Raw genomic sequence first — 25,561 nt, 5'->3', positions numbered from 1 at the left:
GAGGGTGCTGGAGATGGAAGCTAGGGCCTTCACTGAGCTATACTTTCAGCCTGAGTATGCGTTTTAAGCCCTGTTTTTACGCTTTATAGGCGCATATTCAGTTATATGGGATGACATGTTTTTGTAAGAGTTCCTGTTACTTCTGTTATTTTATAATAATAAAGGTCTTTCTAGGGGCTGGGGATATAGCTCAGCGGCACAAATACCTGCCTGGCAAACACAAAGTCATGAGTTCGATCCCTGGTACCAAAAAAAAAAAAAAAAAAAAAAAAGTCTTGTTGCCAACAGAATTTAGCTATTTAATTAAACTAGTTTCGGTATGCTTAATCTTCAGTGTTTACGTGGGGGCAAAGTGCATTTTACCTTAATAACAATGTACAATTTTTCTCTCAAACTTCCATTTCAATTCTTGCTAGATTTTTAAAACATCGTGCTTTGAACCGCCACCTGATGGATATGAGAATGTTACAAATATTGTGCCACCGTATAATGCTTTCTCACCCCAAGGCATGCCAGAGGTAAAATGAAAAACATTTTTGTATTCAAACCAAGGGAATTTTACGTGGAAATCATATACGATGAACTCTCAGCAAAAATCAAAATAATTTTTTTAAAACGCAAAAAAAAAGGCAACCAGAAAAGGAAGCAAAGAAAATAAACACATCAAAAACAGAACTTAATGAGGCAGATGTTATACTTTGAAATAACAAACTCTGAGCAGACTGTTAATTCATTAAAGGCAATAGTTGCGTTTGTAAACTTTCTTCCACTAACCAATTTTTTATAAGTGTATAATCTATTTTTATAAGTCACATCACAGAAGTTTTCAATCTCTGGTTGGAAATTAAATGCAATGGGGATTTTTCAAGTAACAGTACTCTAATTCTTGTGGCTCAGTGTATACTGATAATTTCAACAAAAGATACATGCTGATCAAAAGATAGCTTATATATTGTCTTTTTCTTCAACTGTAGAATTTTAAAATATTCTCCAAGGACTTTGCCAGAATTTCATGGATCTCTTTATTAATTCCAAATAGGGGAAAAAAACTTAACACAGATGCAGTTTGATGGAACAAATGTACCTTTTGTTGTCTAATTTTAGTAGTTGTATGTTATTTTTTCTCTGCAGGGAGATCTGGTATATGTGAATTATGCTCGTACTGAAGACTTTTTCAAACTAGAAAGGGTGATGAACATCAACTGTACTGGAAAGATTGTTATTGCCAGATATGGGAAGATCTTCAGAGGAAATAAAGTATGATATTGCTTTCTTAGAGGGAAGGAAAGAGGAGAGATCCTATAAATATAGATGACCAGCTTGCTTCAACAGTTCCTAAAAATTGCTTTAAAAGTTATTTTCTTTGCTGTTTGCAATGGCTGCACAAAAAGTTTTATTTTTATATTCCTTCATATATCTAAAAGGTAGTTATTTTTATTATAAAAGTAATATTTGCTTTTAAAAATTTAATTGAAAAAATTCATGTAAACTAAAAATGAAAATCAATCTCAGCAAAGTTTCTTTGCCCAGGTATAATCAATTTTAATAGCTTTCTGCAATCTAATTCTGTGTACTAGGAATATATCTCTATATAGCTACATTATACATGTAAGTGTCATTACTTTTGTTTTAAAAGAGAGGTCATTATACACTGCAGGTCACAGGAGTTTGCACTCAGCCGTAGTTTATGGATATCTTCTGTCAGCACGCTGAGAGCTGTATAACCTCGCGTAGTATTTAAGAGTATAAGAACGTAGGTCCATACTACCTGGGTCTGTTTGAGGCCTTTGTTCTCTAGAGCTTTTACTGTGAACAAATTCCTTAACTTCTCTTTACTATAGTTGCTCTCTCTATAAAACAGAAATGCTGGGCTGGGAATTTTAAAAAATGCTTAATAATGACACCAATCTTGTAGAATCATTATTAGGATTAAATGATTGTGTTTGAAAGCACTTTGGAGAGTGGTTGGTATCAGTAATTTTTTTTTTTTTATTTTTTGGTACTGGAAATCGAATCAGGGCCTCACACTTGCTAGGTAGGTGCTGTGCCACTGAGCTACTTCCCCAGCAATATCAATAATTTCTGTACGGCTGTTTATTAAATGCTTAAATAAGTTAAAAGATGCTAAAATATTTTATCAAACTGATAAGTCATTTATTTAACTCTATTGATGAATGTTTATCTGTCTTGAATTTTTTAAGCTATTTCCACAGTGAACATTCTTTCCCACATATACATCATACACTTGTGTGAAGATTTTTGTAGTACAGAGTTTTAGAAATGGAGTGGCTGAATCGTAGTGTATGTTCTTTCAAAATTTTGATAAAGACAAGCAAGTTGACCTTCCCGATAGTCACAAGATATACTTTCACTGCTACAACTGGGTGCTTTCTGAATGTTGGAATATTTCTACAAGACTGATGTTTACCTGTCTTTTGCTACAGTGTTTCTGATAATGAAGAATTCAATATTTTATAGGATGTATTTTCCTGTTCTTGACCACTTTGGATTATTATAAATATGGTTACAAAGACCCCTTAGGAAATTTTTCACATACTGACAATGGTCTGTATAAAATCTTACATTGGCTTACTTACCCAGATATTTGTGAAATGCTGACTTTATGATGTATGAAATCTAGAAGGGCTGATAGTTAAACATGAGAAAGCCTTGGTTTGTATTCTTAATAGCTCCCTTAGTATTTAAAGGAGATGCTTAAAAGATATTCGCGTACACTATGATCTGCCCTATAGTAAAAATGTATAAAAATAAGAAGTATAAAGAAGAAAGGAGAAAATAGAGTGTTTCATAGAAAGACGATAACTTATTTACAGTTTTGTAAAATAAATGGGTATTTGTTAGGTGTACCAAGAGGAAACTATTTTCAAAGAAAAGACACCTGAGCATGTAATGACACTACATAAACACATATCTAAATTTTTTTCTCTCATCCTGCCTCCTTTCCTTCCTTTCTTTTTTCTTTCCTTCCTTCCCTCCTTGCAAGACAAGTTGACCTTGTAGTCAAGGCAGTCCGCCAGTCTCAGTCTCTCAGGTGCTGGGATTACAGGCATGCACCATCACACCTGCCTTTCCTCACATTATTAAATTATTTTTACATGAATAATTTTGTACATGTATTATGGGTTCACATTGCTCCTGCAGGTTAAAAATGCCATGCTAGCCGGGGCCATAGGAATCATCTTGTACTCAGATCCAGCTGACTACTTTGCCCCTGAGGTACAGCCATATCCCAAAGGATGGAACCTTCCTGGAACTGCAGCCCAGAGAGGAAATGTGTTAAACTTGAATGGAGCTGGTGACCCACTCACTCCCGGCTATCCAGCTAAAGGTAAGGGATAAGCCTGTCAGTGTACCATTCTTGCAAAGTAACTCCTCTCTCTCTTTTAGGTGGGCTAAAAGCAAACATCTTTACAGTGAAGTTAAGGTTAAAATTGTGTGTATTTATATAATTTTGGGAACTACTTCTAAGAATTATTATTTTAGTCTTAAATTTTTATATTAAAATATGATATTCAGCTGATATTCTTCTTTTGCCTTTAATAGAGAGGCTCAGAAAACCGATTTTCATACCCAAAGTAATAATCTCTCTTAACAAAGTTTAGATTTTGAGTGTAATTTCAGAAATTATCCTTGTTTAGTTCATGCATTTCTATTTTTAAAAATACCAATGGGTTACTTGTTTATTTAGGATTTTTTTGAGGCAGGGTATCACTATGTAGTTCAGGCTAGCTTTGAACTCGCTCTGTAACCCAGGCTGGCCTTGCACCCGTGGCAGTCCTCCTGGCTCAGAGTCTTGAGTGCTGGGATTACAGGAGTGCACCACCAAGTCCACCATTTAAAGATATTTTGAATCCTTAGGTGAAACAGTTTGTTTACTTTAGGGAAACTTAATTTTGATATAGTTGCAAATGTGTTGAAAATTTCTAATAGTAATGTAAGAAATTTCACATTCTTGTTCAGGTTCTTAATTATTTTCATTCTCCCCTTGATTTTTGCAGAGTATACCTTCAGACTTAATGTTGAAGAAGGTGTGGGAATCCCTCAAATTCCTGTACATCCTATTGGATATAATGATGCAGAAATATTATTGCGGTATACTTTTCTAGTTGGATATGACATTAAAATATTTTACTTTAAGATGTCCATTTTCTGATCTAAAATAAATATAATCCAGTTATATTAAAGGTGAAGTCCTATACTGAAGCAATTTAATATTAGAATAGTAGAGAACATTCATTTTTAATCAGTTAGTTTAGTGACTAAGAAATAATAATAAAATATTGCTGTTTGCTACAAGTGAAATTCTGAAATGCAATACTATGTCCAAAGACAAAAAATCAGTACAGATTAGAGATCTTTTCAAGTAGTTGAATTTCCTTAGATACTCATTATATATTCATATCTGACATATAGTTTAAACATGTGATCCTGGGCCAGCTGACTTAATGATTTAATTCCCTTATCTATAAAATGAGGACAACAGTGTGTCTCTCAGATAGGACCAGTATGCATTATGGTAGTACAGTAACTAGACGGCAATAAACACTCAAGTAATGCTCGTTGTCATCATAACTGATGTTCCTTTATGTATTTCCTTTACGGTCCCACTTTACACCAGAGTGACTTAATAATTTCTTTGTGTCTACATGCAATCATCAATTTCTTTACAAATTAATTTCTTCTTAAAATAGTCATGAATTTCCCATATTTTAGATTTGACTACTAATCTACATAAATAAATGGTTAAGAGCGGTACTTCTCATCAGTCCTTGAATTTTATCTTATTTTTATCCTTAGCTCTTATCACTGATATGTGGTACTATATCATGTGCATTACTTACTTGTCTCAGTCATGGTTCACATACTAGAATGCAAGCTTCAGGAGGGAAAAGTTTTTTTTTTTTAATTTTTTTATTGAGACAATGCCTTGTTATGTAGTTAAGGCTGACTTCAAACTCACTGTATAGCCCAGACTGGCCATGAACACATAACTATCCCACTGCCTCAGCTTCCCACGTGCTGTGATTACAGGCATGTATCACCATGCCCAGCTAGGGGAAGGTTGGTTGAAAACTTGTTCAACAAACAGTTCTTAGATGTATAGTGAAACATTATCAGCTTCATGATTTTCTTCTTGGAAACTGTGATGCTCAGCCTCTTTCTGTCATTTCATTTTGTCTTGACAGCCACTTGGGAGGGCTTGCTCCACCAGATGACAGCTGGAAGGGACTACTTAATGTTACTTACAACATTGGACCTGGCTTTACAGGGAGTAATTCTTTCAGGTAATTTTGCTTTACTGTAATTGCCTGATAAAGTCCTATAATTCAATCAAAAATATCAAGATAATTTTTCCATCAGGTATATTTTGCTTATCTGTTTGTTTATAATTACTTTGGAACAATTATTTTATAACACAAGTACTTACATAATGAATTATTGAATTATTCTTTTTTTACATTTTATTCACGATTTATTTTATTATTGAAATATTCTTGTAGTGATATCACAATACTTGTTTCAGAGTGTCAAATTTTTTATTTGCTTTTAAGTTAAACAATTCAAACAATAACTTTTTAAAACTTCATTTTCACCTAAAATATGTAACAGTTTGTCCAATAACTTTCAGAATCTCTAGGTTAACTGAGGCAGAGGGTAAAAGAGAAGAGAAAAGCACCAACAGTTAATCACTTTCTGTGTGGGTCAAATGGGTTAACATGAATGAATTATGTAGCTACAAGCAACTATAGACTTATTATATAGTTATTATTCCTTTTACACATTTAAAGCACTATTGTAGAAGAGTAATAATTATGGAAAATGTGTCTGTTGAGATTAATTTCACAGAAAGTATAAAAGTTTTCCACTGGCTGAGTGAAGGCTGGGTCAGCTTCTAGCATTGTAGAGGACCATGACATCAGAATTTTAAGAAGTTTGATTTGCCTGACATGTTGGCAGGGTGGGAAATGTAGCTCTGATAAATCTGAAAAGACCTAGCTGTTTTCGTTAAAACCAAGTTATTAAATTAGTCTTATTTCCTAATACTTTATCTTAATTCCATGAGCTTTGAGTCTTGATTCTTAGAGGTCATTTCAGTTTCTGAAATTGTTTATTCCAGAATATGTAAAGTATTACAAATTCAATTTCCTTATTTTGTAGGGATTTATAAATATTTGTATAAGTGTCTGTGTCTATCATTTAATCTAAACAGAGTACCTTTAAGGAGATTATTATTTACACTATGGAGAGGAAGGAAAATATAGCCTACTCATGAAATGGAATGTAAAGACCTTTGTGATGTGTTGGTCAGAACCAGACATAGAGAGGACACAAAGGTTCAGTTGTATAATTTCAGTCATTGTATTTATTCATCCCACGAATAACAAACAAATATTTATTATTTACTACATTTAAGGTACCATTCTAGGTTCTGAGTATTCAGCAGTGAAAAAATTAGGGACAGGCTGGGGATTTAGCTCAGTGGCACAAGCCCCTGCCCAGCAACTGCAAGGTGCCTGGTACAAAAAAAAAAAAAAAAAAAAATCCAATAATTAGGAACAGAAATTTCCTGTGTTATGTATATATTTTAGAGTTCAGTTTATTTAGAACACATTGAGTGTGAAGTGGTAGTGAGATAAACACATTTTTTCAGACAATTCTGGAAGTCAAATGTACCAAAAACTTGAAAGACGTCAGAATTAAAGATTTAGTTGAGCTTTTTGAGAATCTACACAGATAAACTATATTTATTTTCATGATTAGTCTTAACAGATTTTTTCCTCTCATTATTTCTTACATTATCGTTTTTCTTTTTTAAAATTTTTTAGTTTTATTTTTTATTTTAAAGAGGGTCAAATTAAACAGAACAAAACAGAACAAAACGGATCATAATAAAACAATTTAAGAAACACAGATTTCAAAACAAGACCACTGAAGATCTTCACTGTCTATCATATTGTCTCTTGTTTTCTTCCAAATAGTTGTCCACACCTTCACACACAGTGCATACCTACCAAACAAAATAGTATTAAACTGATCAGAACAGGATAATGAAGGCATTTTAAGTCTTCAAGACCAGACAATAGGGAAGTCAACAATGGCTGCCATAATGTCTCTCCTTCTCTTCAAAATAGCTGTCCATATCTTTACGTATGTTGAAATTAAAAGAAAATAGACTAATATCACTCTGGACAGAGAATAACAGAATTGCTACGCAGCAAGACTCTGTTTCAAAAAAGAAAAATAAAAAGGAGAAATAGAAAAAAAGGAACAATGTGAGAGAGCTGGTAAGATGGCAGCTTGATAGGCAGCCAGGTAGAAAGCCTCTCTGAGAAAAACAACTCAGACGCTGGAATTTACCACCATGGAGAAGATCGGTTTTCCCTCCTCATCGCTGAGTTGTTCTCCACTGCATAGAAGTGCGTAGTTTGATCTAGCCTTAAATTTACTAAGTAGCCCAGGCTGGCCTTGAACTCACAGGGGGCCTCCTGCCTCAGCCTCCCCAGTACTGGGATTACAGGTGTGTACCACCATGCCTAGCCCTCTTGCACTATTCTTTACTTAACTTTCTTAGTTTAATGACATAGTGTCAATGAATTTGGGTTGCTTACTAATCATACATCCTGGGCTCTTATTTTTAGAAACATGCTCTAAAATGTTTATGCATTTGCATTTCTATTATTAATGCATTTTTCTTGGTGTTGGGGGTTGAACTTAGAGTCTTACTATGCTAAGTGCATGTTGAACCACTGAATTATACCTGCAGCTCTTTATTATTATTTTTATCTGTCAATAGCAAAAATAAATTTTTACTTAGTGCCTTAAAATGAAAAAAAACTTTACCTGTTAATCACAGTCACCCATTACTTATAGTGCAGGGCTATATTTAGATGATTTGATTATTGGGCATTAGAATACACGTATATAAGCCTGTAAGGTGGCATACATCAATGACCAATCACTGGATGTGGCCTCTGTTTTTTTTTCTTTCACAGTACTGCAGATTAAATCCAAGGCCTCATGCATTTGATATGGTCTCTTGACACAATCAGTAAATGCAGTAAATATGTTATATGATATATGGGCAACTGCCAATTTATCATTATATACCATTTTATAATGAACATTTTTTATTAAATAGGAGTAGACACTAAATGAATGATAAAAAATCATATTATATGTGACTGTCAGTGAAGTATGTTTGCTTGCACCAGCATCACCTCAAATTTCGAGTAATGCATTATACTATGATATTGCAGTAGCTACTGTGTCGTGAGACAATAGGAATTTTTAAGTTGTATTATAATCTTATGGGACCGAATCTTATTTATTTTTGTCTTTTTGAAACAAGGTCTTACTGTGCAGTCCTGGCTGGCCTTGAGCTCACTTTGTTGCCCAAGCTGATCTCAAACTTGAAACAGTCCTCTTGCCTCAGCCTCCCAAGTACTGGGATTAGAGGTATGAGCCACTATGCCTGGCCCCAATCTTATGCTAAGCAGTACTGTGTATGGTTTTGTAAAGAAATATATTCAAATAACAAGTTTATGGTTTTTCATTTATCACATCTTGGACTGTTTTCCTTAATTTCACAATTAAGAGTCATGTACTTACAGATTTTAGCCAGGTGTGATGACACACACCTGTAATCTCAGCTCTTAGGAGGCTGAGGAACGATTGCCATGAATTCGAGGCCAGCATGGGGTATACAGTGAGTTCAAGACCAGCTGGCCCTACGTAGCAAGACCTTGTAGCAAAAAAAAAAAAAAAAAAGCCATAAAAAAGTGTTTAAAATGAATTCTTTTTTTTTGCTTTTTCGTTTTTATCGGTACCAGGGATCGAACTCACGACTGCCTGCTTTCAAGGCAGGTGCTTATGCCCCTGAGCTAAATCCCCAGCCCCCTAAAATGAATTCTTAACATATGATACTTTGAATTATAAATAGATATCACCAATGCAGCTGCCAGGGAGGGAGAATATACAACATGTCAGTTTTTAAGGTGCATATGTAAGTACTTAGAAGTAAATTGTCATAGTGTCTGCAACTTCCTGGAAAATGGTTCAAAAAGTATTAGTAATTAATTAATTTAGGTGGCAAATATACAGAAATTCATTGTCTGTACAATTTTTCTGTAGTTTTAAGATTTTACTTAATAAAAGTGGAAAGAAAACTATAAATGTAATACATTAGATGAAATAATTTATTCCTTTTGAAATTCTAGAAAAGTTAAAATGCATGTTCACAACATCAATAAAATTACCAGAATTTACAATGTAATTGGAATTATTAGAGGATCTGAGGAACCTGGTAAGTTAATGATTATTGATTTTTTTGAATTTTTTTTGTTTGCTTTTTTAAAAATCCATTTGATTTCAAAGAGGAAAAAAAACCCCAAAATTTGAAAACATGTCAATCAGGAGGCAGTAATGGTACATACATTGTGCATTGTCATCCCTAAATTGTTAATGAATTTTTAAAAGCATTTGGTTTTTAAAAGGATTTAGGTAAGAAAAGATAAATTTCATTAAATAATTGATATTTTTCTGCAATTGGATTGCATAAAATTGACTGGAAATTGCTAACCTTGAGAGAAAATCATACCAATTCTGAAAGATTTTACTTTATAGTCTTGATTGTTTTTTGTGACAGAAACTCCAAACAGATAGAAGTTTAATTGAAGAGATAAATTACAGACATTTGTATATAGTTTATATTTGTATGTATTCAGGGTTGATGTACTTTAGAACATATTTTTTTTCCAGACAGATATGTCATTGTGGGAGGTCATCGGGACTCATGGGTGTTTGGGGGTATCGACCCAACCACTGGGACAGCAGTTTTGCAAGAAATAGCTCAAAGTTTTGGAAAATTGAGAAGCAGGGGTAAGTAGAAATCTTTTGGTAATTAATGACAGGACATGAGTTTATTTCACTTTATTTTTAGGCATTTGTGTCTAACTATGTATGTTAATGGTTACAGGCTGGAGACCCAGGAGAACTATCATTTTTGCCAGCTGGGATGCAGAAGAATTTGGACTGTTAGGTTCTACAGAATGGGCTGAGGTAATAAGAGGGAAGGTTCTTGTGATTTTCTTTGTCAATAAGGAAAAAGTGTGCAAACGTGTGTGTGTGTTTATGCATCGGGATGATTGTGTGTGTGTGTGTGTGTGTGTGTGTGTGTGTGTGTGCCTTAGAATGATCATAGGTAGATTCCATTACTTAATGTGGTTTTAATTTAGAAGAAGTCTGAAGAGAATTTAAGAAATAGAATGTTTTTATTTTAATATCCATTGTACAAAACAGAGTATCTCGGGCTACAGATTTATTTGTTGTCAAAATATGTTTGTGTTTCTTTGGTGAAAATAAAAATTAGTAAGCTCAGAAAATTGTCAGAATTAGGAAGCTGATTTTACACATGAAATGACCTACCTAAAAACTGACACAGAGCCTTGGAGCCAATTTTCAAGTTTCTTTGGTGGTCTTCTATCTAAGAAAACATGTTTTATTAGGATGATTATACTTTGATTATAATTTCACATTTACAAATTCCATATAAAATTGCAACCATTGGTATATTGTACCTTTCATAACAGATATAGGCTCTAAGTATATACAGTGTTAATTTTAAATTGAATTACTTTAGTAAGTTAACTTTATAATTGCACAGGCTTCCCCAGGCATATATGATTGGATTTCATTTGTCATTGGCTCTTAACAATATAAGTGTCTTTCTTGGGCCCCCTTCCTTTTCTCTTCTTTTTTAAGCCAATCTTTTGAGTAATTTCATGTTCTCACATATTCAAGGTAAGCTCTTTTTTTTTTTTTTTTACAAAGGTAGGTGCATTGTATACGTGCTTTTTCTCCACTTTCTACTTATCATTTGTGAGTTCAGATTAAAGCACCACCTGCATGTTTTGCCATTGTGTGTTTAGTTTTTAAAAATTCCATCTTAACTCATGCTCTCATATTATTTGTTTATTTATTTTATATTATTTTAAAACATTGAGAATCAAATGAATTAAATAAATATGAGTATAAAACAACATGGTTATTTGTCTGATACTACTTGTTTGATACTACTTGATTATAAGTACATTTACAATTATTATTTTAAAATTAGTACTATGTACATGCATTTCAGAAGTAGAAAATTAATTTAAATGAGTTAGGTGTCATTCATCAAGGTCATTTATGTTTAGAAATATGTAATTTCTTGTGATGCATGTATGCATAAGTACGTATATTCATTTCTTCAATTGCAGAAGTTCAAAATAAAAATAAAAAATTTAAGGTACAAAATAATTAACATGCTTTGCATTAACTTATGTACATATATGTTAAGAAACAAACACTTTTTTGAGTTTTGTACCAGATTATCATATTAAGCAAAATACTTAAACTTATCGTGATATATGAGGAATCTTCATTTTCACTGGAAATAGGTTATAGGGGAAACTCTGATTCTTTCTCTATAGTGAAAACAACTATTATCTGTCCTGCATTGGCAGGTGCAAAGAGGTGGCAGTTATTACTTGTGCTGTGACCACACAAGCTTTCAGTGCTTTACCTGTACCATACTCTAATAAAGTAGCAAGCTAGAGAGTGAGAGGGGAGGGCTGTCTCAGCATGTTTCCACTAATCTGTGACTACTTTATTGAATCTGTGTGTGTATCTATTATCTTATTTATATTCCAACATATATCTCCTTTTATTTCTCTTTTTTCTGGTTTTCTTTTCCTTTTAAATTTTCTTTCCCTTTCCCTATATTTTATAGGCATAGATCAATTGAAAGTTTCTGTTTTTCACTGTTGAAAAGATGACTTTATTTCAATATATATATTAGAGACTTTAACCTTCAATGCACATAAAGACTGATTATGTCTGTTAAAGGTACCAATTTTGGGCTTTGTTTTCAGCAGGTCTCATTTGGTAGATCTGGAGTAGTTCCCCAGAATCTTGGAAGCCTTATTTCTGCAAATTTCTGATGCATGGAATCCAGGAACTTGAAATACTGAAAGTATTTCTTTAATTTGTACTGTCTGCTATTACTGTATATAGTAGCTACTGCTTCACAATATTCTTTTTTAAAATTTGTATTAATATTATCAATCAACAAATCAGCATTTTCTCAGAATTTGTGGTTTCAAACAGACCCAGGTATTTGCTTTGTGAAGGTATCTGGCGATCACTTTTTCACAAAATTATTTTAGTCATTTTGTTGATATTTGCACAATAGTTAATATTGTGAATTATGTAACAACTTTGCTTCAACCATAGGAGAATGCAAAAGTGCTTCAAGAGAGAAGCATTGCTTACATCAACTCAGATTCATCTATAGAAGGTAAAATTTTATTTCAATTTGAAATAGAGTTCCAATAGTAAATTTTATCTCAGGTAACTTGTATTTATAGTTATTAAACAGTACGTTATCCTTTTAAGACAATAAATTCCAATTTGTTAAGTATTTCACATATTGTTCCAGGGAGTTCCTCAATAGTGACTTAATTTTCCATTTTACATAGGAAAAATATTGAATCATATCAATCAGTAAGATTCATAAATAAACTATTGCTCGTAATTTATTTGTCATAATTCACCATTTGCATAGTTTGGTTAATACTTTACTGTTAACAATATTTTTCCTATGGGGTCGCTAAAGAAATTTAGGGACCCCATAGGAATAATATATCTCAGAGAATATAAATTCTCTGAGATACAATATATCTCAGAGAAAATAGTTTACAGAATATCATTTCTTATATTAAAATATTTTCTTAAAAACAATTTCCATGTTTATTGGATGAATTTGAAGCACACATACAGTAAAAATCTACTGCTCGAATTTGACATACGGTGTTTTGATTGGTCCTACACCAATGGTAGAGTGTACATGTTAGCATCTTGATGTACACTGTTGATTTGAATCAAAGAATAGAGGATGAGCTCTGTAGCCTTACCTCTTCCTCTGCCGGAGCTCCCCTGGGAGTGGCTGCCGAAGAGTGATGGGTTGGCTCTTCTGGGAGCCTCAGCCATAGCCACCAAGTTTTCCTTTTCCTCGTTCAGTCCTGAGTACACATTACAGTCTGTCTCTCCCAGAGAACCATTCCCATCCTTTTTTATTTTGTGGGAATTGTTTTTGTTTTAAAGACTCCTATATGAGATGGGATGCGTTTAGGGTGGTATGACTGAAGACTGCTAGGTTTTACTTAAAGCTAGAAAATAAAGTTCGAATGAAGCATAACTGGAATTTCACGTGTTTTGTTTATTTTTCAGGCAACTATACTCTCAGAGTTGATTGTACACCTCTTCTTTACCAGTTGGTGTATAAATTGACAAAAGAGGTACAAAGGGGAATTAAGTCTTACTAAGTTTTCTGATGAATGGATAATTAACACTTTTACCTACTTAATCAGTGGCATTTAGTTTTAAATTGATAGCAGACCATACCATAGCTGACTGACAAATAAGAAGCAAAAACAGAATCTGAAATGCCATTGCTATTTTCTCAGAAAGACCTTTTCTTAGGACACATCTATCTCTCATCTGGCATCTGTGTTTCTTTATAACACTTTTCTATTTTCTTTTGAATTACTTATCATTACTTTGTGCTGCATATCCATTTGAAGTGTGTGTCCAATTAAGGTAGACTGTGATGTTTGAGGGGTAGAAACTTCTCCCCCTTCTATATTCTGAGCTTATCTCTCAATAAATGCCTGGGGAACTTATTTCATGGATAGTGCACAGAGCCTGGAACACCACAGTATAGATCAGAGAAGATATCAGAGGAGATTAAATTTAGAAGGTTTCCATTTTACCCATTTTCACAAGTGAGAAAACAAAGGCATAAAGAGTGAAGCAGCACTCTATACTGCAAGCCTTTCAACTACATGAATATGGTCTGCCCTGATCTGTTTGTAATTGGTCAAAGCTACGAGGCTGGGTAAAGTGCATGTCGGGATTCCCAGCATTTGGGGAGGCTGAGACAGGAGAACAGCTTCTGTTCCCTAGAAGTTCGAGACCAGTCTGAGGAATATAGTGTGATAACATCTTTAAAAAACCCACAAAGCATAAAAAATAAAAAATACAGAGTTTTCAACAAGTAAACAAATAAACTATAGTCCATAGGTGTGGTGGTCTGGACCTGTAAAGAGACCTGCTTGACCCACTAGTTTACAGTGTAGCTACTACTAGACCTCCCTCTTTTTATGGTGGAAAATAAACCGTGTTTCTAGGTGTGCTTATCATGAAGGCACTCTTCATATGTTTTTGTTACTATGACCAAATTTGCAGACTGAGTAATTTATAATGAGCAGAAATTTATTGGCTCGTGGTACTGGAATCCAAAGTCCAAGATAAGGAGCAGGCATCTAGTGAAGGCCTTCTTGTGCCATGACATGGAGAAGGCATCACACAGCACGACAGGGGCCTGTCTTCTTACAAAGCCGATAATCTCAGCCTGGGAACCCCATTCTCATGACCTTCCCTGACTCCAGTTACCTCTCAAATGGGTCACCATTGAATACTATTGACTTTGGGGATTAAATTTCCAGCATAGCTTTGGGGACACATTGAAATCATAGCAGAAAGAAAAAATATATACACATATAAAATCTTGAACATTTTGAATAAAAATCTGGGATTATGTAGCATTTTTTTAAAAATCTATACAATTTAAACCTTGTCTAAGCAAAATTAGACCTTCTAACATAGCTGCACCAAACCCCCTCTGCCCTGCAAAAGCAGGACTTATGGTGAAAATGTCAAGTTCAATTTTTTTCTTTGGTTTCTTTTTTTAGTACCAGAGATGGAACTCAGCCTTGCACTTACCAGGCAGGTGCTTGTGCCGCTGAACTAAACCCACAGCCCTAAATTCAGCATTTTTGAGACAGAGTTTCACTCTGTAGTTCAGGTTGGCCTTGAACTCAGTGGCGAGCCTCCCTAATGCAGAGATTACAGCTCTGTGCCTCTATACCCAGCAGGTTCTGCTTCTTGACCCAAATATCTCTACTGCCCTGAGGTTTGTTTGAAAGTCTTCCTAGATAAAAGTACATTATTAAAGTAAATATTATATCTAGTATTTTCCCCATGTCTTTCCATTAAAAGAAATCCAAGGTTCAAACACTGATGTGATATTCCTGAAAAATTTTTGACTCTACGAAGTTTATCAAAGTAAACAGGAAATGAACAAAATTCTTACTTGTGCCAAGTACACATGAGGTAAAGTTACTAAAGTGGTAGGCATTGTAAATGAACGAGCACTGGGAAAGGTGGCACCAACCTGTAACCCCGGCACTGGGGTGGCTGAGGCAGGAGGATCACTGTGAGTTCAAGGCCAGCCTGGACAACATAGTGAGAACCTGTCTCAAAAAAAAAAAAAAATAAATAAATAAAAATAAAATTTAAAAATGGAAAACAAGAATTTGTGTTAGGTTATTTTCTTGCCATTTGCAAAAAGATATTTTTCATTGTAAATATGAAATTTTTGGGGATACACATAGGTAGTTAGTAGTGTAAGTTGGTACTTAGTAATATATGAGTTTATATTGGTATATATGTAGCTACCTCTGGCCCTAATCTCCAGAATCATTTTATGTTTCTAGATTTCTAGCCCTGATGATGGTTTTGAGAGTAAATCACTTTATGAAAGTTGGTTGGAAAAGGACCCTTCACCAGAGAATAAAGACTTTCCTAGGTAAATTACGTACATGCATCTTTTTTACACCATTAGGTAACACATGAATTCCCTTTTGCCCCTTATTTTTCCTAGCATTTGATTCTCAGAGGTATCATCAATAATTTGAATGAGAGTAATAAAGAATTCCTCTGTCCAGCTTTTGTTTACAATACTGCCCAGGTAGGTCTTATTTTGAACACGTTTAGTAAAAATGATTTGGCTATAATTAGTTATTTTTGACATTCTTACATAAATTTCACCCAGATATGTAATTGATATACTACTAAAAATACAACTTTAGATGATAGTAAAGAAGGAGGAAAAAAATGACTCATTTGCTCATAAATTTGCTAAGGAGCATTAACAGTAACCACCAAGTTGTGTATTTACTTTTTGTTGCTTTATCTTTTATATAAATAATTATTTTTTTACCTCATCATTTATGTGGTAAGTCTCCCTTGAATTTACTTTCTTTTTTTACTTATTATCTTCCTGGTACATTTTAGATATACATAGTGATCACCTTCACCATAGGGCATTTGTACCTGCACGTGATATATCTTGCTGCTTCTTTTTTCCTGTGACTCTCCCTTCCCTTCAACTCCTCTTTATTTACAAAAGCTTTGTTTCCATTTTTTCTTCTATTATTTTTTCTTTTCCATTCTTTCCTTTTTTCATCCTGGTTCCCTTTCTAATTTGAACATCTTCCCATTTCCTAGAATCTGTTATGCATTTTGGACCTTATTTACATTTTTGGTTTCTCATGCCAGAGAAACCATGTGATATTTGAACATGTATGTTCAATTTATGTCATTTAAGAGTATGGTCTCAAGGTGCATCCATTTACCTAGAAATGTCTCAAGCTTATTCTTCTTTATGGCAGAGTAGAACTCCATTCTATAAAAAAGAAACACATCTTTATCCATTTATCAGTCAACAGGCATTGGGACTGTTTCCAAGATTTAGCTAACTGTGCTGTAAACTGTGCTGCTGTAAACATGGGTATACATATATCACTGTGGTATATGCTTTTAATTTGGGGGGCATATATGAAGAAGGGGAATACTTGAGTCACATGGAATTTCAAGTTTCAGTTTTTAAAAGAATCTCCACATTGATTTCCACAGTGGTTTCACCAGTCTACACTGCTACCAATGTGGAGCGTGGTTTTATGTTCCCCACATCTCCCCTGCATCTATTGTTGGTTGATTTCTTGATGATAGCCATGAGTGAGATGTGGTCTCAGGGTTGTTTTAATTTGCATCTCTCAAAAGACCAGTGATGTTGAACATTTTTCATATATTTATTTGCTATTTCTTCTACTTGATCTGAGAAGTGCATGCGTGCGTGTGTGTGTGTGTGTGTGTGTGTGTGTGTGTGTGTTTCTGAGACAGGGTCTGATTATTAGGTTCAGGCTGGCCTGGAGCTTACATTGTAACCTAGGCTGGTAACAAACTCCCAATGATCCTCCTGCCTTAGTCTCCTGAGTGCTGGAATTATAGGCATGTACCACCACGCTCAGCGGAGAAGTGTTTATTCATTTCAGATACTCATTTTTGAATTTGGTATTTAAATTTGGAGAGGGTCTGATTTTTTTTTTAGTTCTTTATATATTCTTGATAGTAGTTCTTTGTCTGAGGAACAAGTGGCAAATGTTTTCCCAACTCGTTGGTTGTGTCTTTACTCTGTTAGTGGCTTCCTTTGCTGTGCAAAAGTTTTTCAATAAGATGTTGATTCTCTGTGATATTTCCAGTGCAATCAAGGTTTTGTTCATGAATTGTTTGCTTATACCTGGGTCTTCAAGAGTGCTACCTATTCTACCTTGTAGGAGATTCAGTGATCTTTTTTATATTTTTGATCCATTTTGATTTTAGTTTGGTGTATGGTGAAAGATATGGGTACAGTTTTAATCTCTAGTATGTGGAAAATCAGTTTTTCCACCAACATTTATTAAAGAGGTTATATTTTTTCCAGTGAATGTTTTTGGAGCCTTTGCCAAAGATAAAGTAGCTGAGTATGTTTGTAGTTGTTTCTGCATCTTCTAATATAGTTCACTGATTCTTGAGTCTTTTTTGGGTTTTTTTTTTTTTTTGCCAGTACCATGTTGTTTTTATTACAATAGTTTTGTAGCATACTTTCAAGTCAGGGCTTGTGATGCTCCCTGCTTTGTCTTTTTGTTGTCCAGAACTGTTTTTGCTATTCTAAGTCTCTCCTTGTTCCAAATGAATTTTAGGATTTTTTTCCCGATAATATGTGTTCTGCTGTTGGAATTTTGATTGAGACTGCATTAAATTGGTATAACAATTTTGGAAGTGTGGTCATTTTCACTGTATTGGTTCTTCTTACTCAAGAACAATGGATATCTTTTCATTTTCTGACATTCTCTTTGATCTCCTTTTTCAGAGTTCTGTAGATTTCAGTGTAAAAGTCTTTCACTTTCTTAGTTGAACTGATTCTGAGGTATTCAATTTTTTGGTTTTTTGATTGCTATTCTGAAAGTTGTTCTTCCCTAACTTCTCTCGCTGTGACTTTGTTATTTGTGTACAGGAATGCTTTTGATTTTTTGCATATTAGCTTTGTATCCAACTACTAAATTTATTCATTATACTAAAAACCTTTTCTTGGAGTTTTTAAGGTTTTCTATATAGAGTATCATGCTATTTGTAAATAGTGATAATTTAGCTTCTTCATATATTATCCTTATTAATTTTATTTTCTTCTCTTGTCTAATTATTCTGGCTAATGTTTCCACAATTATACTGAATAAGAGTGGTGACAGTGGACATTCTTGTCTTGTTCCTGATTTTAAAGTGAACACTTGTGCTTTTTGTCTGTTAAGTATATTATTGGTTATTGGTTTGTCATAGATGGCTTCTATCAGATTGAGATAAAGACTGTCTACTCCAGTTTTCTGTAGGCTTATTTTTAAAATCATGAGTAGAGTTGGACTTGTCAAATATTTTACATCTATTGAGATGATCATATGTTTTTTTATCTTTGTGTCTGCTGGTATGGTGTATTGTATTTATTGATTTGTATATGTTGAACCATCCCTCCTTGCCTGGGATGAATCCTACTTGGTCATGGAGTATGAGTTTCTTGATGATTTGCTGCATTCTGTTTACCAGTATCTTGAAGATTTTTGTATCTATTTTCATTAAGAAGACTAGGTTGTGGTTCTCTTTTTTGGTTGAATTCTTCTCTGATTTTGGTATCAGGGTGATACTTGTTTCAAGGAAAGAATTTGGGAGTACTGCTTCTCTTTTGATTTCATTAAAGAGTTTTATCAGCAGTGATATTAGTTGTTTTGAAAATTTCTTATAACATTCAACAGTGAATCCATTAGGACTCGTGGATTCCTTTGTCGCTAAGTTTTTAATTACATATTCATCTTCATTGACTGATACTGCTTTATTTAGAATTTTTATATCTTCTCAATTCAGCTTTGATAATTGATATGTATCTAGGAAGCTGTTTATTTCTTCTGCGTTTTTCACCTTATCAGAATACAGGTTCTCAAAGTAAGTATTAATAATTTGGACCTGTGTGGGATTTATGGGTATTTCACTCTTTTCATTCCTAATTTATGGATTTTTCTTTCCTTTTTTTGGAAGTTGCCTAAGGGTTTGTCAATTTCATTTAATCTTTCAAAGAACTAACTCTTTGATTCATTGATTCTTTCTGTAGTCCTCTTAGTATGCATTGAATTAATTTTTGCTCTTTATAATTTTCTCCCATGAGGGAGAGCTTGACTTGCTCTTCTTTTTCTAGAAGATTAAGTTTCTATATTACATTGTTTATTTGACCTTGATATTTTTCCAATATGAGAAGTCATCATTATAAATAGCTTTCACTATGTCCCATTAGTTCTGACAGATTATATTAAAATTATTGTTTAATTGTAAGAACTGTTTATTTTCTTCTTTAGTTTTATCTGTGACTCTTTTGTTGTTCAGGAGGGTGTTATTTAATTTTCATGTGGTTATGAATTTCTTGTGGCTTTTTGCCATTGATTTTCAGTTTAATGCACTATGATATGATAATATGCATGGGAAAATTTCAGTTTCTTTGCATTTACTTAATGTTCTAGGAACTAGTATGCAATCTGTTTTGGAGAATATCCCATATGCAGCTCAGAAGAATATATATCGGATGTGAGGTGGAACACAGTATATACACCTACTAAGTTCATTTATTCAAAATTTTGGTTCATTTCTAATATTTTGTTGTTGATTTTTTGTCTTGTTGATTGTCTACTTGTGACAGTGGGGTATTAAGTTTCCCTCATCACAAATATATTGGTGTTTGTTTGATTTTTCATGTCTGTTAAAACGTTTTTGTAGTTGGGTGTACTGGTATTTGTTGCATATATATTACGATTGTTATCTTTTCTTCTTGGATTTACAAGAACGTAGTGACCCCCTTTGTCATTTTCAACCAGTTTTGGTTTGAAACCCACTTTATCTGCATATAAAATAGGTACTCGAGTTGTTACAGTTTCCTGTATCATGGAGTATTGTTTTCCATCTTCTGACTTTCAGTCTTTGATATTCTTTTTTAATTAAATGTGTTTTTATATTGCAACATATTGTTGGATCTTACTTCTTGATCCATAATGCCAGTCTGTTTCTTTTGATTGGTGAATTGAGACCATTAATATCAATGTTTATAACTAATGTGAACTGACTTATCCTTTTCATGCTATTTTCTTACTGTTGGATCCCTTTTTTCCCCTTTCTGTTTAATTGGTTGACTTGCCTGGTGGATTCCTTCTGTTGAGGTTCATGGAGTTGTAGTCTTCATTATCTCTTTCTAGAATGTCCTTCAGAATTATTATGGAGTGCTGATTTGGTGTTGATGAATTTCCCAAGTTTTTCTTTGTCATACAAATACCTTATTTCACTGTCAATTTTGAAAGATAATTTCATGGGTACATCAATCTGGTTTGGAGATTCTTTTTCCCCCAGGGCTTGAAATATGTACTGCAGGTGTTCTTTGACTTGATGGCTTGTGTTGAGAAGTCTGCTGTTATTCTGATGGACTTTCCTTTATTGATGATTTTTTTCTTTTCTTTAACTGCTTTTAAGATTCTATTTTGGTGTTGAATTTCTGGAATCTTGACTATTATATGCCTTGCTGTAGATTCTTTTAATCATGGCAAATTGGAATTCTACATACCTCACTTCTCTATGTGTTAATTTTTTTTCCTTGCCATGAAAATTTTTCTGTCATGACATCTTTGAACATCTTTTTATGTCATGTGTAGTATCTTCTGCTTTTCTATCAACTCATCTTTTGTGATTCTTTACATCAACTAGCAGTTGATGGATTGATTTTTCGTGGCCTCTTGCTATTTTTAAAAAGTCTTTCTTTTCATAATCACTAAACACAATCCTGTCTTTATCTGATATACTGTCCTTATATTGGCTAATTCTGCTGCCTATACTTACTAATCTGAATATCTGTTTGTGAATTTCCTTTCTATGCTATATATATATATACATATATATATATATATATATATATATATACTACCCATGTCTTTCATTATGGTCGCCATTTCTGTAGTTATTGAGAAATTATTTCTGGTTGATTTTTTCTAGAACCTCATTATCCACTTTGTTTCTTCCAATATTACCAGTTCAGACAATCCAGGTGGGTGGTTTTCAACCTGTTCTATCTCATTGTCTCCCGGCTTTCTTTTTGTTGAGCTAGAAGTTTGGGGTTGCATCTCACTTGCATGTCTTCTCATTTTATTTTGTTTAATTCCTAGTTTGATGCTTATAAATTGCTTAGGGCAGGTAACTTTATTGATGGTATTGAGAAACAGTAGAAAAGGTCTACTTCTCAGAGATATCTTCCAGGTGTAGCTGGCTTTTGGGTTTTGAGTGTGTTGCAAGATGCCACCTTTTTGATTTATTAGGGATGAGAAGTAGCTGCCTAAATGGACCAGCCCCTGTTAATTTGTCATTGGCCTATAGTATTGTTTATGACTGTTAGGAAATCTCAGTCTTGGCATAAGAGGAAGAACAACTGATTAGAACAATTATGTCACCCTGGGTAGAGTAGTACAATCAGTGATAACTGCATCAAACAGCTTAGACAATGACAAACTGTGGTAACTATTAATTTGTATCTTTAACTGCATGAACTAGATTTGCAGTATATAACAAATTCTAAAAAGAAAATTGTATGCAGTAAAGCAAATGTCAGGGAGAAAGCACTGCTTTCCACCTCTATGTGTTTAAGAGTCTCTCTTCGTTCTTCCTGTGTGCTTTAACTTTCCTTCGGCTCCTTGCTAGGTCCTGGGGATCCATTTCTCTCCTTCTTCTCCTCCTCATGTTCTTGTATTCCAGTGTGTGGGCATCAAATCTCAGGAAGTGTCTTTCTCTGCTGTTTCCTACTCCACTATCTTCTTGGGAGTTGCCTTTTTAAATTTATTTTTTTAAGACATAGTCTCCCTGTGTAGTCTAGGGCGGCCTGGAACTTACTGGGTAGCCCTGGCTGGCCTTGAACAGGCAGTAATCCTAATGCCTTGGCCTTTCAAATACTGGAATTATAGATGTCGCCACCATGTCCAGCATAGAATTTATTTTATAGTTACTTGCTTTTTTAAAAAAATGTAGTGCTACTTTCCAATTCCAACAGTTCACTGTGGTATAGCTTCATTCTATATTCCAGTTCATTTTTGTGAAAGTTTAAATGCAGTTGTGTTGTAAAAGTTTGATATGCTTATTCAATGAAAATAGAATACAAAAAATATTTTTAAAACATCTGAAGCCTCAATCTCAAAAATAACTTTTATATATTAATTGGGAAATACATAGTTATGTTCTTAATACATATATAATTTATATTCTGCTTTAGTGACTTACCATTTTATCCCTCAAATTTTCCATGTCCTTGCTTATGTAACACATATAGATATGTATCTATAATATGGGCATGTGATGATTTTTTTCATGTTAAGCAGAGATATAATCAGATTTGTTTCTGACATGAAATAAGTCTTGCTTGGATCCTTCATGACCTTATATATAGACACCTCATGGTAATTTTTTAATCACAGTGTAATTCTCCAAGGGTAAGGAGAGCCCATGGTTTCACTATTTTCCCCTTAAACAAATGATATACGTGTCAAAAATAACGGAAAACAAACTGAGTGTGTTGGTGCATTAATCCCATTACTGTGAGGCTGAAAAGCAGGAGGATCACTGTGAGTTCAAAACCAGCCTGGGCTACAGAGTGAGTACAAGGCCAGCCTGAACTGTACAGTGAAACTCTGTCTCAAAAACAAACAACCAATAATAATTAAATAAATAAGTAAAACTAATGCAAAACTGCGTTGTCACTGGGTTGTAGTTTGGTAGCTCTACCCAATCCTGGTTGTGTTCTTGAAGATGTTTAGGTTTACCACAGCAGTTTTTCAGCACACGTTGGAAAATATCTTGAGGGTTACTAGTCTTTTTCTAATTCTTATAACAAATGTTCCAGGCGATTCCTTAGTGTTCTTTTGCAGGATTCATGGCCCCGTATGTTTAATTTTGCATTGTGTATTTGTGTTTATTTGTATTCCATTTCTAGAATTAGTAAACTGGGATCTGGAAGTGATTTTGAAGCTTATTTTCAGAGACTTGGGATTGCCTCAGGCAGAGCTCGTTACACCAAAAATAGGGTAAGCCATTTTATGTTTTGCATTTACTACACACATCAGCTTTTTATTACTGTAACAAAACACCCAAAGTAATCAGTTCATAATGACAGAAAGTTATTTAAGTTCATTCTTTTGACGTAGGCAAAAGAAACTCCCCATCTACTAGATGTCCTGTGTGTTCTCTAAAATCAAAGAATTAATTTTAGGAACAATGGAAGTTGAGAGCAGAATATATTCTTTGAAAGAAAGCTTCTCAGGGCTGGGGATTTAGCTCAGCGGCATAATCGCCTGCCTTGCAAGCAGGCAGTCGTGAGTTCGATCCCTGGTACCGATAAAAACGAAAAAGACAAAAAAAAAAAAAAAAAAGAAAGAAAGAAAGCTTCTGTCTGAGAGAGAGACAGAAGTGGCCTGGAGTGAGTTGCTGAGGACTCTGCCTTCTCTAGGGATTTTATAGAGCAAAACTACAAGTGAGGCGGGTCCATGATGGGAAAAATGGGAACTCACAAGGCAGACAGGCATGAGGTGGAATAGAACTATGGTCAACCAATAAGATGACAAATGTAATTGCTCAGGTAAAATTGATTAAGTCGGGCTCCAGTGGGGACGTGAGTTACATAGCAAGTGGACATACAGAGTAGGATCTTTTCTAGTAGGGGCTTGAGCTAGTGGCCCCTACTGGCTTCCTTATCCCTGATGTTTATTCTGAGGGTGTGGTTGCATTTGTTTTGTCTTTTGTCTTAAGGTTGGCCCACAGTGGAGGTGTTTGTCTCCCCCACAGTTACAAGGTATCTGGTCTTCTGCACTGGCTCTTTTGAGGGCCTAGTCCTGTCTGACTGCCTATAATATTTCTATTTAACTCAGCGGCTTATAACACTTTCAGAGGTTTCCAGTCATGTTCAGTTGACCCTGATGCATTTGAGCCTGTGGGGAGGCAGCACATCTTCCTAGGGAGCACACTGTAGAAGAAACTGCTCACCTCAATAGGCAGCTAGGAAACAGAAAGAGAGAGAGACAGAAGGGAGCTGCATTGCCACTAACCGCTAGGGCACATCCCCAGGGACCTAAGAGCTCTCTGTTTCTAGACCTGTTTTTTTTTTTTTTTTTTCTTTGTCTTTTTGAGACAAGATTTCGCTATGTGGTCCAGGCTGGGCATGAACTCATTTTATAGCCCAGGCTGGTGCCTAACTCAGAGCAATCCTCCTGCCTCAGCCTCCTGAGTGCTGAAATTACAGGCATGTACCACCACGTCGTGCTATTAGGCCGACTTCTTAAAAGTTCTACCACTAAAAGTGCCAATCTGGGAACGAAAAGTAATAGATGGTTCTTTGAGAAGCACTGCAATTCCAAACTCTGGCAGCATTTCCTTTGCCTTGGATGAGGAGCTCCGGCAGTGAGAAGTTTGGTGTGAGGCTCCAGATAGACAGGTGGCCTGAGAAGAGTTCTGGGGATGTGACTGCATATATCCTTGTAGATGGATTAGTAAGTAACCTGAATTGCTTTGTGAGTATTTTACTACTGGTATTGTTCAGTGAAATGATAATTCAAGCATTAATGCCAGATACTTAGCCAGTTATCAGTGCTGTGTCATCTTCTTGATGCAGTCTTTGTTGTAACAGAGTCTTGTGTATATTGATGTACTTTTCTTGAAGAAAATACAGTTAGAGAATATATTTTGGCTGAAGCTATACTACACTTAGATACTCTGTTTTTATTAACAATTTTACATATTTTTCCTCATGCTTGTATGACTCAAGGGCTCTTGGGTTGAGAATAAAGCAAGTTTTTCTTATTTCTAATTTACTCTATTTTTCGTTCTGCACTAGTTTGTACCATTGCAAGCATCTTAATGACACACAGGTGCTTGACTATAGCCAACATATACTATATTTTCTTGTCCATTTTGTAGATTGTGTAATAAATCAAATTGAAAACTATACTACAATTTTTATAGCTTTTAACCTATTTTCAAATAAAAGTCTGATACATCACTGTCTTGTTTGTCCATGATACATGTTAATTGCAACTTTGGTTATCAAGAGCACAACTAAGAACAAAGTGGTTAAAAAGCTGCAGAATATTTAAAAACAAATGCATACATTGTGTATTATTTCTCATTACACTTAATATAGTTATCCTTTGAACAACATGTTTAAACTGTGTGGGTGAAATTAACTTCCAGGCAGGTCTTTTTGAAGGTTTGTTACAATTTGAAAAAA

The 25,561-nt window shown here is 34.4% G+C and overlaps 1 protein-coding gene across 5 annotated transcripts in view; it reads left to right on the top strand.

Annotated features, from left to right (window-relative positions):
• Naalad2 (N-acetylated alpha-linked acidic dipeptidase 2) overlaps positions 1-25,561 on the top strand; it is a 92,574-nt gene that overhangs the window by 45,972 nt on the left and 21,041 nt on the right. For 4 of the 5 annotated variants that reach the window (XM_063256273.1, XM_063256274.1, XM_023564599.2 and 1 more), the window contains 12 exons: positions 417-518; positions 1,132-1,257; positions 3,163-3,349; positions 4,020-4,113; positions 5,208-5,306; positions 9,240-9,325; positions 9,781-9,900; positions 9,998-10,080; positions 12,295-12,358; positions 13,291-13,358; positions 15,618-15,709; positions 23,276-23,366. In XM_063256273.1, the coding sequence (XP_063112343.1) occupies positions 417-518; positions 1,132-1,257; positions 3,163-3,349; positions 4,020-4,113; positions 5,208-5,306; positions 9,240-9,325; positions 9,781-9,900; positions 9,998-10,080; positions 12,295-12,358; positions 13,291-13,358; positions 15,618-15,709; positions 23,276-23,366 (1,212 nt within the window). Of the gene's footprint in view, positions 1-416; positions 519-1,131; positions 1,425-3,162; positions 3,350-4,019; positions 4,114-5,207; positions 5,307-9,239; positions 9,326-9,780; positions 9,901-9,997; positions 10,081-12,294; positions 12,359-13,290; positions 13,359-15,617; positions 15,710-23,275; positions 23,367-25,561 lie in introns of those variants that run through there. The other variant, XM_063256275.1, reaches the window with a different exon arrangement.

Source organism: Cavia porcellus, unplaced genomic scaffold (assembly GCF_034190915.1).
Source record: "Cavia porcellus strain 051 isolate PalLab524CR breed Dunkin Hartley unplaced genomic scaffold, mCavPor4.1 scaffold_9, whole genome shotgun sequence".
NCBI classification, from domain to species: Eukaryota; Metazoa; Chordata; class Mammalia; order Rodentia; family Caviidae; genus Cavia; species Cavia porcellus.
Note: the sequence above shows the minus strand (reverse complement) of the source record. Positions and strands in the feature narration are given on the sequence as shown.